General features: G+C 46.4%; 2 protein-coding genes across 6 annotated transcripts in view; one reads left to right on the plus strand and one right to left on the minus strand.

Annotated features, from left to right (window-relative positions):
• PHC3 (polyhomeotic homolog 3) overlaps positions 1-16,157 on the minus strand; it is a 76,111-nt gene that overhangs the window by 41,619 nt on the left and 18,335 nt on the right. For 4 of the 5 annotated variants that reach the window (XM_048506130.1, XM_048506128.1, XM_048506129.1 and 1 more), the window contains exon 6: positions 15,315-15,413. The exons of the other annotated variant lie outside the window; for it this stretch is intronic. In XM_048506130.1, the coding sequence (XP_048362087.1) occupies positions 15,315-15,413 (99 nt within the window). The remainder of the gene's footprint in view (positions 1-15,314; positions 15,414-16,157) is intronic. 5 annotated transcript variants of the gene reach the window in all.
• On the plus strand, positions 9,735-12,229 carry LOC125438008 (A-kinase anchor protein 4-like). Its single transcript, XM_048506133.1, has 3 exons — positions 9,735-10,348; positions 10,412-11,691; positions 11,770-12,229. The coding sequence occupies exons 1-3, from the start codon at positions 9,735-9,737 to the stop codon at positions 12,069-12,071; spliced, it is 2,196 nt and encodes a 731-aa protein (XP_048362090.1). The 3' UTR covers positions 12,072-12,229.

Below are 16,157 nucleotides of genomic sequence, written 5' to 3' on the forward strand. Positions count from 1 at the left end.
AACCTGGGAAAGGGGTATGTTTCAGATCCCACCTCTTCACTACACAGGTCCCTGAGGGACTCCCGATTAAGCGCATGACCGTTGGCCAATAGCCCATGGAATGGCGCCAGGTAAGCCAACTACATCCGGAGATGGAACACATCTCTCTAAAGGATCCCCATGTGATCTCAACAGAGCGCCGTCTATGCATAAAGGCTTCGAATGACCTGGGAGGCGTCAAGGCGACCACCTTGTAGCCAAGCCCTAGAGCTGCTGCGTATAAGCAAGACCACCCGAGACTTACCCGAGAACCTCTGGCCGCCACTCTCTTTGCAGATCATCACCGCCAACTCGGCGGCCCGCATGCGCCTGCTCTGCTGCCTCCTGCGATCGGCGATCGGCCACCCCCTGGCGAGCTTTCACCAGGCCAACATCTGGGGGCAGTTTGCTGCAGCTGCTTAGCAGCGTCTCATCTTTCTGCCCTGGGCCCGGTACCTGGGAGTCGGGGAACCTGCTAAGCTCCTGCCTGCTCCCCGTCTGCAAAGCGCCCGGGAGACTTCCTAAGGCGAGGAGTCTGGGCTAAAGCCCTTCATGAATGCCTCATCCATCAGGTACTCTATGAGCCGCCGACTGGGGACCCGTCGTCCAAACTTCCTCTCCGGCTGGCGCTCTCTCCCTTGTCACCCAAGACACAACTGTAAGCTAACCACGGAGTCCTAACACCTGCGCCCGCATCACGGGCGCGGCCAAATGCGAGAACCGACCGGGCCCATTCATAAACGGCTTCGACCAAGTGGAACTGCACACACATGGAGGACATTTCCCCGTGATTCGGAAGCTTATCCTGCTCCCCAGGGGCTGGTTCACCAGACCTCGCTTGGGGAAGAGCGTTTAATTACATTCCGCCCGACTCTCTGCCGGAGACTCTTTGTTTGCCTCTCGATTAGCCTCACGCCACTTCGTCCTACCCAGGCTCCACCACGGGGAGCCGGACGCCGCCGCTTGCCCATGGCGCTCATGCCTTTCGGCACTCCACCAATGCCGGAGCGAGGCGCGTCGCCACTCTCGAAGCGGAGTTCGTCTCCCTCGCGAAACTTCCTAATTAAAGAGTCCCGGACTTCTGGGCTAAACTAGCACAATGCTAAGACTATTGGCGGCTGGCCTGTGCCCTTCTTGAAGTCCATCAATTCTACCTCCATTGCTCCTGGGCGGCTCTGGCCTCCGAGAGCAGCAAGCAGGAACTTCGAATCAAGCGACCCTAGACAATGCGTGCCTTTATTGATTACTTATTGTTTATTACATCACACCAAAGGTTGTGAGAGATAGTACGCATAATATGTGTTGTTTTAATCTTTCTGATAATTCCCAGGTGATTCATATAGAGAGATGCGTGAGAGCTGCAAGAAGTTGTACATCTAATCTGAAATATGATGTTTTGCCCCATTGGTGGTCCCAGCCCTCTGGAGCTGGCGCTGCGGGAGAGATGGTTGAAGTGCTATTGTGCAGCTCTGCATTGGTTTAATTATTGTGCCTCGTTAGCCGGATCTTGTTTACGTTCAATGTATTGTCTAATATTGCCTGTAACGTGTGTAAGAAGCCCTCGAATTTCCCTTACCCGCGCAGCAAAGTTCTAATGTTACACAAGCTTGGCTTGCGGTCGAAACTTGACCAAGGCGAAGTGGCGGAGGAGACAAAAGCGTCCCTTTAAATCACCCTATAGCATTTCGGATCCCCTTTTTTTCCACCAAAATGTAAAAAAAGGAGGAGATGTAGTAATGCACTGCTGACCCAACAGCACCCGTGATGGTAGAAACGTTAAGGGGCACGCCCGGCGGACCTCTGACCTTCTGGTCGCTTACCGCACCCCTCCTCATCCCCCTATGAGTCCACGGGTCATGAACTGTCTGGCTCAGTCGCGAGGTATAGGGACAATGGTCTTGCCCTTAGCAGGTGAGGATTAGGCTCAGGCGCTTACGGCATCCTCTCCGCCGCACGTAGCCAGGTGAGATCAGCCGCATCACATGATGATCTCCCGACCTCCATACGCCTCCACTCCGGAACTCCCTGGTCCTCCCTCCTACACGCCCCCGATAGAATAACAATAAAAGGTGCCAGGAACCAGCACGCGGGAGACTCGCTAGGAACACGGACCTCCGGGCTCCCGCTGCTGGCGATCTCCACCAGATGTTATCTCCGCGTCTCGTCTCGTTCTTACGCTGACCACGTGGGTCGACTACAGGATGGCGTCATGCAGATTCTAAAAAACTAGTTTAATTTCAGACTGAAACAAAACCTCAGAGCGGAAGCAACTTTTATTGTACGTGAAGATCAATAAGACGCCTTCACAAATCCGACAGCACACAATTCCGTTCTCCTTCAGCTACTATGTGCGTTTGAGAAATCAAGATCAGGCAAGAGGAAACATTAAGAATGCTGGGAGAATTTTAGAAGCCTCCCTTCGTGTGTGACGCATTCTAGCTAGGAAAAGGCGTATGTAAAATTTGGTAATCTGATCACTCTGCCTAACACATGGGGGGGGGGGACTGCAGCTCTGTGGCAAAGCATAGGATTTATCTGCAGAAGGTCCTAGGATCGATCCTCAGCATCTCCAGTTAAAAGGACCAGTTGATGTGAAAGAGCTCCACCTGAGACGGACATCTGCATCCAGGACAATACTGATCTTGATGGGCCAGTGGTCTGCCTCGGCACAAGGCTACTTCCTGCGTTCATGTAACTTGCACAGATCAGAAACTGGCTCCAACGTCTACGGTCTGATAGCTTCAACTGAATGTCTCAGCCCTGCTCACTTTTACATCAGCTTTATGCCAATCAAGTCTCTGACCAAATTGCTCATTAAGTGGCTCTCATTTAAACTATGCAACCAGATGAAACGCATCTGTTGGTTCACAAACAGCTACATCTTCCCTGACACTTTAGCCTAAAGATCCAGAGCACCCAAGTCCTGTGATATCCTCATCTTCTGCATATGGAACCGCTCAGTCGCCTTCTGGCTTGAGATTCAATGGGCCACGTTTAAAACGGGTAACAGAAACACCCCTGGGTTGCAGACAAAAGGCCTGTGGGGCAGCAGGATGCTTAGGGCCAGTCTACAGGAAAATAGAAAGGAGAAGGTTCCTTTCTTTCCCACACAGCATTAATGCAGACTACAATGGTGGTATGTCTATCTCAGGGGTAGGGAACCTGGGGCTCGAGAGCCGCATGCGGCTCTTCTGCCCTTGCACTGCGGCTCCATGAGCCGAGCCGCCGGCCCCATCCTTGCCCGCCCTGCAGGCAGCAGGGCAGGCGCACCAACTGCCCATGGCCAGCTGGGCTGCGCCGTGGGCTTCCCCTCTTGCCCGCCCCATTGGAGCGGGGCGGGCACTTTTCTGGCGGCCGGCGAGGCCGGGCATGCTTCATCCTTGCCATACCTGCAAGCAGCAGAGCAGGGGCACCAATTGCCTGAGGGCGGCTGGGCCACGGCCGCGCATGCGCCGCGGGCTTCCCCTCTTGTCAAAAGCCCGTTTGAGCGGGCGGAAGAGCTCCCGATGGCCGTGAGGGCTGAGCCACGGCTTCATCCTTGCCGCACCCTGCAGAGCAGCAGGGCGGGGGCACCGATTGCCAGCGGCCGAGCTGGGCCTTGCAAGTGGGCTTCCCCTCGCCCGCCCGTTTGGCGGGCGAGGCGCTTCCAGCTGACCCAGCGAGGCCAAGCTGCTGGTCCCATCCGCCATGCGCTTCTCAGAATGAGCGGAGTAAAAGGTAAAAAACCCCAATATATACAGTGTTATCTTTATTTTAAATGTCAAAAATTATTTGTGGCTCCAAGTGTTTTCTTTTCCCGTGGAAAACGGGTCCAAATGGCTCTTTGAGTGTTAAAGGTTCCCTACCCCTGGTCTATCTGAATCGTCCCTACTTGAATCTGCATTTTTCACGTCTGTGGTTTGGAAGCAGAGGGTGAAGGTGAGGATGGGGGAGAGGAGCTGGCATCATGTCGGGGCCCATCCATCCTGGGAGGAGGGGAGGGAGCCCAGCATCTGGTCGGGGCCTGCGCCCCAACCCTGGGGGGAGGGGGGGGGAGCAGGGGGGACTATAACTAGTTAGAACGTACATTCAGTATAAAACTGTCTGTCCACACATATAAGCACTACTTGCAAACCCAGGGAACATTTTAATAAGGGGGCAATCCTATGCCCACTTACTTGGGTCCTATGTACACAGAAAAGAGCAATCAAAACGAGCAAGAGGTTCTACAGGACCTTCCCGAAGGCCTAGGGTTTGAGGCTCTGTAGTTTAGGAGGAAAGAAAGGTTTAAATGTGATGCTGGCAAAAGGCAAAACAACATCCCTGCGAGACTTTGCATGTGTCTGGCACTCCATTTCAATCAGGCTGCTCCCTATGCAAAGTGGCTATGCAGGGTTAGTTAGCATGCCAAGGGCCCTACCACCCAGGCAGGAAGCAAAGATACACTAACCAATCACAGAGAAGAACAAAAGAACACAGTGTGAAATACAAACCAGAAACACAATACACCATGATAAAAGGAAAAAATTGCATTAACAATTATTTAGTACACCGAAGACGGATCAAGTACCAAGAAGAAGTCCACAAGACTTACAAAATGCTGCCAAATAATAACAGCCCAAATGTTAGCCACAGTGTTTACAGTAGTAAGACAAAACGTTTGCAATTAATCCCATTTCAAAACTCTTCAGCGGCCAAAGCTTAATTCTTCATAGACTGTAATACATTACAGCTACATCAATGAGTTTTGACACAGTTGAATGGAACAAGATAGCTAGTGCTGATCTCCCTAAAAGCAAAACATACCAACCTGCCCTCCCCACGACGGAGTATCCTAAGATGTAAGAAAGGAGCTCCACCAGTCTAACCTATTATGAAGATTTGATTAAAAAAACCCCACATATGCCGTAAATAATTATATGCTGTAAAAAGAGCTAACAACATATTACTCAAAATTAACATCTAATTTAAAGGCACATACCCAATGTGTTATTACAAGGAAATATGTAAGGCCACCAATGTTATGCCAGGCAGTACGTACTAAATTTCATATCGTAATTCAACCTTCAAATTTGATACAAGCCTTTATCACACGGCTGCATGGAATTGTAACGGTTGTTCAACCATCTTACTGTATACAATTCCCTAGGCGGAGACCAACTGCCGCCTTTTGACTACGAACCATTATCAATCAGTGTACAGAACTCGGTCCTGTGCACCCACTGGCGGGACGTCCATCCCTCATTCGCCTTCCCCGGATCCAGTGGTAAGCCATGCCCAGTGGCCAGGGTGTCATCTGCCTGGCCCGGCATCCGGGGGCAACGAGACACAGCCCTTCCTGCCGGGTCCCTGGCCACTCTCCCCACTCGCGACAACCCTCCCACAATCCCAGCCCACCTGGAAGCAGCAGCACCGAGCAGCAGCAGAGCGCTCAGCCACCTGCGTCTGTGCGAGAGTGCTGCTGACCCAGGCAGACCCTGCCCCCCTTCCCCAACTACCGGAAAGGTTCGTTTGTGTTTATTTGTGGGGGCAGCTGGGTGGCAATGAAGGAAAGCAAGCAAGAGGGTTAGTGGCCGGGCTGCCGAGGTGATGGGGAGTGTGCAGGAAAAGCCTGCTGTGGGAGAAAGGCTTCCTCGCCCCTTTCTTAGAGCCCATTTCATTTCCACATGAAATAGGTTGCCACCAGTTAGTTGTAGGAGCCACGTGGTGTAGTGGTTAAGTGCTTGCACTGCCACTCACATGGTCAGGAGTTCGAGCCCCCTGTGAGTCAGATATCCTGGGAGCTGGCTCATGGTCAACTCAGCCAGCCATCCATTTCTTGGTCAGTAAATGAGTACCTAGCACATAGCTAGGGAGTAAAGAATAGCCGGGGAACGCAATGGCAAACTACCCCACAAAAACGGCTTGCCTATGAAATCAGTGCTTACAGTGGTACCCCAGGGTTGAACACAACTGAAGGGGAAACTTTACCTTTATTTTATTTTATTTATTTATTTTATATATTATATTTTTACCCCGCCAATCTCCCGAGGGACTCGAGGCAGCTTACATGTAAAAAATGTACAATGATATAAAATAATTGTGTTTTCTCTGGGGAATGCTACTAGAAAGCATTTTTTTGCCAGCAAAGTCAGCATTAGCTACTGCAAAATTTGTGCATGTACTGTATTAGTTAATTTTGAGGAATATGTTCTTAGCACTTTTTGTCGTATATAATTACTTATGGCACACATGGTTTTTTATCAAATTTTCATAAGCGGTTGGACTGGTGGAGCTCCTTCTCACATCTTGGGATACTCCATTAGGTGGGGCTTTTGGTATGTTTTGCTTCTGGGGAGATAAGCACTAGGTATCTTGTTCCATTCAGCTGCATCATAATTCATTAAATTGGTCATAATATATTACAGTGTATGAAGAATTAAGCTTTGGGATTACCAGAGGATCCCTGTACCAACTACTGCAGACATTTTATCTTACTACTGTAAACACTGTTGTTAACATTTTGGCTATTTACAACTTAGCCACATTTTGTAAAATTTGTAGACGTCTGTTTGGTACTTGATCAGTTTTTGGTATAGTAAATGCAATTTTTTAAACCTGATGTATTGTTGTCGAAGGCTTTCACGACCAGATTCAACCGGTTGTTGTGGGTTTTTCAGGCTGTGTGGCCGTGGTCTGGTAGATCTTGTTCTTAATGTTTCACCTGTATCTGTGGCTGGCATCTTCAGAGGTGTATCACAGAGAAGTCTGTGTATCAAAGAGAAGTATAGACACAGTATGTAACAGACTTCCCTCTGTGATACACCAATGAAGATGCCAGCCACAGATGCAGGTGAAACGTTAGGAACAAGATGTACCAGACCACGGCCACACAGCCTGGAAAACCCACAACAACCAGCTGATGTGTTGTGTTTTTGGTGTATACTAACCAAGCATGCTTTGCACAGGTAGCAGCCCCACTTAAACAAGATGCTTAATGTGAGGAAAAGAGAAACAGGGGGGGGGGGTTGTTTTGTTTCACCAGAATCATGTTTAAATTAGACTGGAGGACGGGAATGGCTTGGGGGACATTTCTTGACAGCACAGAGAGATTTTTCCTCCTCTCCAATAATACTAGTATTTCAGGTCATCTAATGAGACTGATCAGCTGCAAAACGGGAAGTTAAATGGTTTGGAAACACATACTCCCCCAACACATCCTCTCAACTGCTACAGGATAGCATCTTAGACTCTCTTCCTGGCAAACACTAACATTTTTCTATGGACTTCGCTTAAAATAAACAAACCCATTTATTTAGTCGGTTCTGCCCTGTACTGTCGATCTTAATACAAACAGAGCACTACGGACTTCAGAAATGGCTGTTGCCTCTTCTTCCTGACCAGGTTCTACTATCATGTTTTTTTGGAAAAAGTCGTGGAAAATGTTCCAGTGGCAGCAAGCTCTTCAATCTGAATGATGCAATTATATCAAACTCCACTGTAGGTGAGCTGTTACAGGAATTTGTTAAAACAATATAGCTGAAGCTGTAGCTATGGCAACTTGCAGTCCTGATTTGCAGTTCCACAGCTCCTTGGTTGTTTGTATACAGCCCTTCCATCCCAGACTGACATACAGGAAGTTAACAGTAACTGAAAAGCAGTCCCAGTTGTTTAACACCACTGAAATGGTCAGGACTCCAACTTAATGTATAAAATAATGATTAAAGCAGCCCATGCAACAATAGCCTTGGGCTGGAAAGAAAAGAAAAAATGGACACTTCAGAAATGGTTGGAATATATCTGGGAACAAGTGACACTTGATATTTTCGATATATTAACCAAAAATAAGACGTGGCAAGATAAACAGAACGAAATTTTGAAGATATGGATAATATACGTGGACTGGATGAAAGAAGCTCGAGTCAATGAAGAAATATGGGAGAAGAGACTACAAAGAATGAACTCACTGCTGTTTGTGTGACAAAACTATGAAGAAGTAGTAAGGGGGGGAGGGAGAAAAGGGGGGAAATGTAATGTTTGAAAATGTATGAAGAAGGAAATTACTATAAACGGTAAAATTCAAATGATACAATAATTTTTTTTTTAAAAAAGGACTCCAACGTAATTAAAAGTTCAAGCAAAATTAACATTCAAACTAGACAAAACCACATAACTGTTTTCCTCTAATGATCTATGTAACAACAATGGGTGGTATAGAGGGGTGGGGTGGGGGAAATTGTGCTCTTGGCAAAAACTGCTCCGGGTGCCCCCTCGCACCCCACTTTCCTGGCTGGGCCACCGCTGGGCACCCCTAAGCCCTGCCCCGCCAAGCTGCTGCTTCAGCCGGCAGAGCCTCCCCCGGCCGAAGGAGCAGCCTGGTGGGGTGGGGCCGAGGGGAGGGGTGTGGGGGCGATTCTCCTCCCCCCACGTGACCAGCTGGCATGCGCCTGGGGAATTGTGACCCCACATGTCCCTGTGAGTGCTCTACCTCTGTAGTATAGTTGGGCTGTACATTCTTCTATTGCTTCCATATTCTGCAGATCCACTAGTTTGGATGGTAAAGAAGTTGGTGGGCAATAATTTTTGTAATGAATTTTGAAATTACCAATTCCCCAGTCTTTTAATAACAAAGTCCCTTTTCTCAACCACTGCCGATGAAGCTACAGTAGCTCTCAATTTAAACTACTATATGTCTGGAATATAGACTGTTATTTGTTGTGTAAGCCTTGGAGAACCCTGACAGTGCAGTTCTAAGGAGATTTACCCCAGTCTAAGCCCTCTGAAAGTAATGGGCTTTGACTAAAATGACACTTCTTAGGTTTTGCACTGTAAGTAGGCTGACTTTTTTTTACTGGAACCAACTTCTGCTGGAGAATATGCATAACTTTTTTACAAGCATCACAGAACTCCTCTTTCGGCAGAATGAGAAGTTAAAAGACAAAGTCAGACCTAGGCTAACATTGCCCCATCTTGAGCAGGTTTTCTGGAGAAGCGGCACAGGCATTAAATAAATGCACCACCATGTAGTTCCCTTCAGTAGATCATGATACTAGCTAAAGCGGCTAAAATGTCCACATGAGCTACTTTCTTTTTAAGACAAGCGAGTGGAAACCTTCTCATCTGTGCCTCTCTGTACCAAGAAGCTATTTCCTGCTCTTTGCACGTGCTCATGCGGTACAATATATTTATTATTGGTGAGTAGACCTGAGGGTAAAGAGCCGCCTTTCCTGCCAGCAGGTCTATTCATCCAAGTACAGATCTGTCCTGACACTTAGAATAGCCTCTCCCACACGTACAAGAGTTAAGAGAGAGTAGGTGGCCACCGACCGTGCTTTAAATCTGTGACACTGCACTTGTCGCTATGGTTAGGAACACACTGTGATTAAATGCAGAAATCAACCACCGCTAGTCCTCTAACAGTAGTTGCAGTGAATGCATCATTAGTTTCTCTATATGAGCTCCTCAAACTTCAGACAGGCTGACTAGGAGGGACGGTGGGAGAGAGGACCGCTTCATCAGTCCCTTGTTAAATAACTGAAACTGCACCACAGGGCTGGCAATGCTGCTTCTTTGTGATGTCACCGCTGCCATAGAAACCATGTGTGCACACAAGTGAAAATGACCCCTGGCAGCAGAAGAGCATGGAAAGTTGAGAGAGGAGGCAACATCTTCAGTCTGGCAGGGCCATCAAAGCAGCTCAGCTGAGAAAGAACACCCCCTACGGTCCTACATACAGCTCTGCTTCCAAGCCTCCAGTGATGTCTCAGGAAGTCGACTGGCTACACAGCCAGGCAGGCGTGTGTAAGGTAGACCTTTACAACCCCGATGGAGGGAAAGACCAGGACCGCAAAGTGATTTGTTTTGTTGATGTCTCCAGCCTGAACATTAAAAGCACAGATGATAAAGATGCTGCTGGCCAGTCCAAACCCAATGAACCTGCCACAGGACTTGATCTGGGGAAAATGCAGGACAAAGAGGTCATTGTGATAAAAGACAGCGAGACACCCGAGCAGTCGAAGACGGAAGGGGCCGTGTGCCTTTTCAAACAAGGTTCAACCGAAGAACTCAATGTTGTGACCTGGCTCTTTGATGACCTGCAGAAATACGCATGTGGATTCCAACATGCGCTGGCCCCTTCGAGCTCCCCTCGCCAACCAAAGCCGTCAGCGGCTGACAAGATGTCTCAGAACAACAACAACACAGCTTTCAAACCTTCCGGTGGCCAGAAAGGACCTGCAGATGAAGTCGCTGGCACAGTCCAAAAGCTCTGTTCTTTGGTGATGCAAATGGCCAGCAAAGAGATCTCTGAAAACCTGGAAGATGCGGCCAGCAAGTGTATACGCCAAGCAATTTACGCCACAAAAGATGGGAAGCCTCTTAATCCTAACTGCGTAAGTCAGGTTGCCTCCAAGATGGTGAACGAGGCTATGGAAAGTGCTCAGGATCCCAATGCGAAGCCGCAGGACAAGAAGGAAGAGGGTAAAGGCGGTCCCAAGAAAACCTCTCTCTTTTATGGCGAGGTGTGCTCCAACCAAAGCGAATCGATCCAGGAAGAAGAGACAAAGCCACCCTGTACCCAAGTGAGTCACCCGAGGAGACAGTCCGCTCGTAATGATGGTAGTTCTTTTAACAAAGGGCTAATGGTTTATGCAAACAAAGATGCTAAGGATATGACGTTCTCATTTGTGAAGGCCACAAAGGTTCACAAGAGGCAACCGCTGCCAGCGTGTGTGGTTCTGAAAAGAGTGTTCCTTAAACACACCAGAGATGTCATATCAGACTTAATTGACTCTACAATGAAAAATCTACATAATGTCACTGGGGTCCTCATGACAGACTCTGATTTTGTTACTACAGTTAAGAAGAATCTCTTCAGTGCAGGAACCCAGAAGTCAACTGAGATTTTAGAAGCAATGGTACTACGCATGTATAATGCTTTGATGACGGAAACGAAGGAGAGAGGACACAGTCTTGTATATTCATTACTGAAAACAGGATGTTCAATGGACCCAAATGCTCAAAGTATGCATTTTGCATCTCTGAAAGGTGGACTGCATACGAGGGACAAGGGAAAACAAGAGCCAGTGCACTCGTCTGCCCAGAAAGTGGGAGAGACAATAATTAAGGATGGAATTAGCATGTTACGTTCAAAAACATCAGGAGGCAAAGCTCCAGACAGGGGAGGTCATGACAAGAGGCCAGAAAAAAGCAGCTCCACAACCGAATTCCTAGCAAAAGACCTCATCTTGACAGCTTTAATGCTGATACAGCAGCACCTGCTAACTCAATACAAGGAACCGACTTCCGAGTCCAATAGCTCTTCATTTGGATATTTTGAAAAAGGAGGTAAACATGGTTCTAGATCCCAAGGCTGCAAGGGCGATCCACAACAGCAAGAATTTCAGAAAGGAGAAATACAAAGCGCTCTCCTTTCTATCATCTCAAAGGTCCTACAGGAGGCGGGTTTCAACGTCGACGAGTGTGAGGTAACCAGGAAACCCAATTCGTACGAGGAAAGGTCTAGCAAAAAGCCCTCATCCAAACACTACAGTTCAGAGGTGGACTCTGAAAACATGGATCAAATAAACAAGAAATTTATCGATCAGCTGATGGAATCTGTGATGAAGCTGTGTATGTACATGACGAAAAGCCCCGATTTTGTTGTGGAAGATTACTCAGATGAACAGGGAACATACTTCAGCGCAAGAAACAAGGGTGCGGCGACTCCAGATTCAATGGCATCACAGAAACCTGCACAACCGACATCCATCGGAAAGCCACTGGTGCCTGCAGGCTCTGAGGTGATAGTGAACAACCAGAGCTCCAATGCCAGCGCGCAGAACAGAGAGCTCCAGGCCATTCTCCAGTGGATGGCCGCCTCCCACTTCCAAGTGCCCAATCTCACGTTCATGAACGAGAATGACGAGGAACTGAAGAAGCTTCCTCAGATTGCGGAGAAAGCGGCCAAGAAGGGTTCGAGTGTGGGAGATATTCTGCAGGAGGTCATGAGGTACTTCGAAAAACAACAGATTGATGCCGCTGTGGGAAACATGCCTCGTGGCGGACTTCTCGACTGGTTGCTTGTTAATCTGTAGACAAGAGCCGACACCTCCCTCTCTTTGCTTCCACCCAGCGTAGTGCCACCTTAATTACTGGCTGGAACAACAGTACAGCTGATTTTCCATAGACAACACTTCATCAAATTCCACAGGCTGTAACACACTAGCTGGGCAAAGTCACCAATAAAAAAATACAAATGTCAACTGTTACTGATTTGTTTATTAGTTTGTATGTCGGTACGATCAACGGGGTGGGGAAATCATCCATGCAACAGATGCACACACACCTTGGACTCTGATTCTAGGCCACGGATTATTCTTACAACCCAACCTTTAATATCAACTCACTAGTAAATACCAGACAATATGCCCATTTCGTTTCTGCTTCAAAACTTCTGTCTTCCTTTCCCTCACTGGAATAAATCATTCAAATATCCGTGACAAACCCTTACTTGCTGAATTTCTTGAACATCCGCTTGTGCTTTCCTGTGGAGCAAAACCACTGTAATTTTTTTTCCCCCAGAAGGCCACGGGCGAAGGTCTGAAGAGGTGAAGACTTTTGTTTCATTCAGCGTACCTTTATTGGCCCTCCTCCCTGATTGTGTTTGTATATCTATATGCTTTTATTGCATTGATAAATATTTTACATATACATTTTCAACTATTTGAAAGTCTTTGATGCTATTATGTTTGCTTTCTTGCGGCCCCTATCTAGGTGGAAAAGCAGCATTATAAACGTTTTCATAATTTCATTGCACAATGGAGATCTAAATCAGGATCTCACATAATGTCACCACTATACCACACTGACTACAGAAGTTGCAGGACTACTTTCTACAGTGATGTATTGAAAGTGTGTTATTTCATTGCTATGGAGATACACCATCTTTGTTCCAACTGTGCTCTGAAGTATTGTGCCTATCGTGCGCATCTCTACCTCTTTGACATGCAAGAGAACCAACTAAGAAATAGAAAACACATGAATGGCTTGACTGAATTCTCTATTCTTTTTAATATCACAATATTTATCCTGAAGGGGGGGGAAAGCACGATATCATTACTGTATTTCCCCTTATATGTTCACACTAAGAAATTTCAGAAAGGTGTAGCTCTGAAAAGCAGTTTATTAAAGTCATTAACACTAAAGCACCAATTTCCACCTGAATAACTTTTTATAGAATACATAGAAGAGAACATGTGCATGAAAATACACACATACATTTTGATCTAAAATATAACTATTTAAAAACGAGTGCTATTTACTATGGCGGAGCTTACTTTCCAGAAAAAAATGGATCAAAATCAATGATTAAGAACATAAGAACCAGCCTGCTGGATCAGACCAGAGTCCATCTAGTCCAGCATTCTGCTGCTCACAGTGGCCCACCAGGTGCCTTTGGGAGATCACGTGCAGGATGTGAAAGCAATGGCCTTCTGCTGCTTCTGCTGCTCCCGAGCATTTGCTGTCTCAGATCAAGGAGGATCAAGATTGGTAGCCATAGATCGACTTCTCCTCCATAAATCTGTCCAAGCCCTTTTTAAAGCTATCCAGGTTAGTGGCCATCACCACCTCCTGTGGCAGCATATTCCAAACACCAATCACATGTTGTGTGAAGAAGTGTTTCCTTTTATTAGTCCTAATTCTTCCCCCCAGCATTTTCAATGAATGCCCCCTGGTTCTAGTATTGTGAGAAAGAGAGAAAAATTTCTCTCTGTCAACATTTTCTACCCCATGCATAATTTTATAGACTTCAATCATGTCCCCCCTCAGACGTCTCCTCTCCAAACGAAAGAGTCCCAAATGCTGCAGCCTCTCCTCATAAGAAAGGTGCTCCTAATCGCTTCAATCATCCTTGTTGTCCCTTCTCTGCACTTTCTTTTTCAATCTCTTCGATGTCCTTTTTTTGAGATGTGGGTGACCAGAACTGAACACACAGTACTCCAAAGTGCGCGTCACACCACGGCTTTATATAAGGGCATGACAATCCTTGCAGTTTTATTATCAATTCCTTTCCTAATTATCCCCAGCAGAGAGTTTGCCTTTTTCACAGCTGCCATGCATTGAGTTGACATTCCCATGGAACTATCAACTAAGACGCCCAAATCCCTTTCCTGGTCTGTGACTGATAGCACTGACCCCTGTAGTTTGGATTTTTTGCCCCTAAGTTTGGATTTTTTGCCCCTATGTGCATCACTTTGCATTTTGCTACATTGAACTGCATTTGCCATTTCAAATCAAATGGATTTAATGTATAGAATTAGTTCAAATCAATGGATTTAATGTATAGAATTACCATTTTCAAAACTTACAAAACTTTGAGTATTTTTCCTCACAGCAAACACCACATTTCTTCCAAAGTGTTTTAGAAAGAATAAGTATGTGGACTGGTAAAAAATTGAGCCACTAAAAGCAAACAAAAAAGGACCAATGTCATAGAAAAATTGAGCTTCTGGTGTTCATCTGGGAATGGTCATATCATTGTATATGGTGCAGAGTAGTGTTTCTCTGTATGCTGAAATCCCCTAAACTGGAAAACAGAGTTAGCTTTCAGCTACAATGACTGAATTAGGACTGTACGAGTTTGGTGCTACTCAGCCAATAAGAGTCCTGAAGAATAAACTGCTGGATCAGCATGTTCCTGATTGGCTAGCGATCCAAGGTGACCTGGAAGCTATGTGACCGGAGGTAGAAGCAGCTCTAAAAACTCCTGCCCTTTAAAAGGCAGGGAATCCAATTCCATCCTTTTCCACAGAGGCACAGCATCCCTGCCCCTAAATTTCAAGGGAACTGAAAGGGTTTCATCTTTGCATTAGACAAACAGGACTCACCCGCCATCCTTACAAAGGTGGCCATTTGGAAAATACAGAGGATTTATCAAAATTCACAGATTTGTATTGCAGATGTTCGAAAACAGATGCTTTAAAGGCAAGCCAAGGGATGCGCCTCTCGTTAATTGGAATCTGAGATGCTGTGACACACCTTTCCTCAATGCTGCTCGTAAGAAAGCTTCTGATAGTATGCAACGCATTTCTATTAGTAGAATAGTTTTAGGTAACATCTTCAGCACTTTGACAAGATTCAAAGGTTATTTTAGAATTTTTTAAAAATTAAAATAAGGCCACCTTTTGTGACAGACCAGTTTTCCTGGCGAACACAGCACAATAATATTTTGACGGACAACAAAACAACACACACAGCAAGTAGAACTGCATGCCGATTTCTTGCAACAGTTCCGTGAAATGGATGCAGACGCACACACAAAATCCAAGCAAGCTCACCTGAGTAGCTGCAGACTGACAGGGGAACGAAGAGGACGATGAGACAACAGGGATGTCAGACTGGACAGCCGCCACAGTGGTAGCAGGTGTAAAAATTAGCTGTGAAGGCAGTAGAAAGAAAATTGAAGAAGCCACACCAGGCAACAGATGCACAAATACCAGTGGACAAATGGGTAAGTTTAGAATTACACAAGCCATTTTCTTGTTGCAACCAACTAGGGACAAAAAATTTTCCAATCTGAATGTTATTTTTTCAACTTTTTTTTTTAAGTTGCAAGCTTTTGCTGCAATAACTCAGAATAAACAATGCAGCTTTCCAGTCTCTTTTCCAGACCGGCTCAACCATTTAATTTTTTTCACACTAAACTTCTTCCATCTTATTCTTCCATAAAACAATTTGACTGCTCAGCTCTATTTGTATATTTGAAGGCATTGGGGGTGGGGTGGAAACAAGTATGAGAAGGATATTGACAAGCTGGAATGTGTCCAGGAGAGGGCAACCAAAATGGTAAAAGGTCTGGAATCCGTGCCCTATGGAGAGAGGCTTAGGGAGATGGGGATGTCTAGTCTGGAGAAACGAAGGTTAAGGGGGGACATTATAACCATGTTTAAATATTTGAAGGGATGCCATGTTGGAAAGGGAGCAAGCTTGTTTTCTGCTGCCCCAGAGACTAGGACATGGAGTAATGGATTCAAGGTGCAGGAAAAGAGATTCCACCTAAACATTAGGAAGAACTTCCTGATCGTCAGGGCTGTTCAACAGTGGAATTCACTGTCTCGGAGAGTGGTGGAGTCTCCTTCTTTGGAGGTTTTTAAACAGAAGCTGGATGAACATATGTCGGG

The sequence above is a fragment of the Sphaerodactylus townsendi genome, linkage group LG08, assembly GCF_021028975.2.
Source record: "Sphaerodactylus townsendi isolate TG3544 linkage group LG08, MPM_Stown_v2.3, whole genome shotgun sequence".
Taxonomy (NCBI): Eukaryota; Metazoa; Chordata; class Lepidosauria; order Squamata; family Sphaerodactylidae; genus Sphaerodactylus; species Sphaerodactylus townsendi.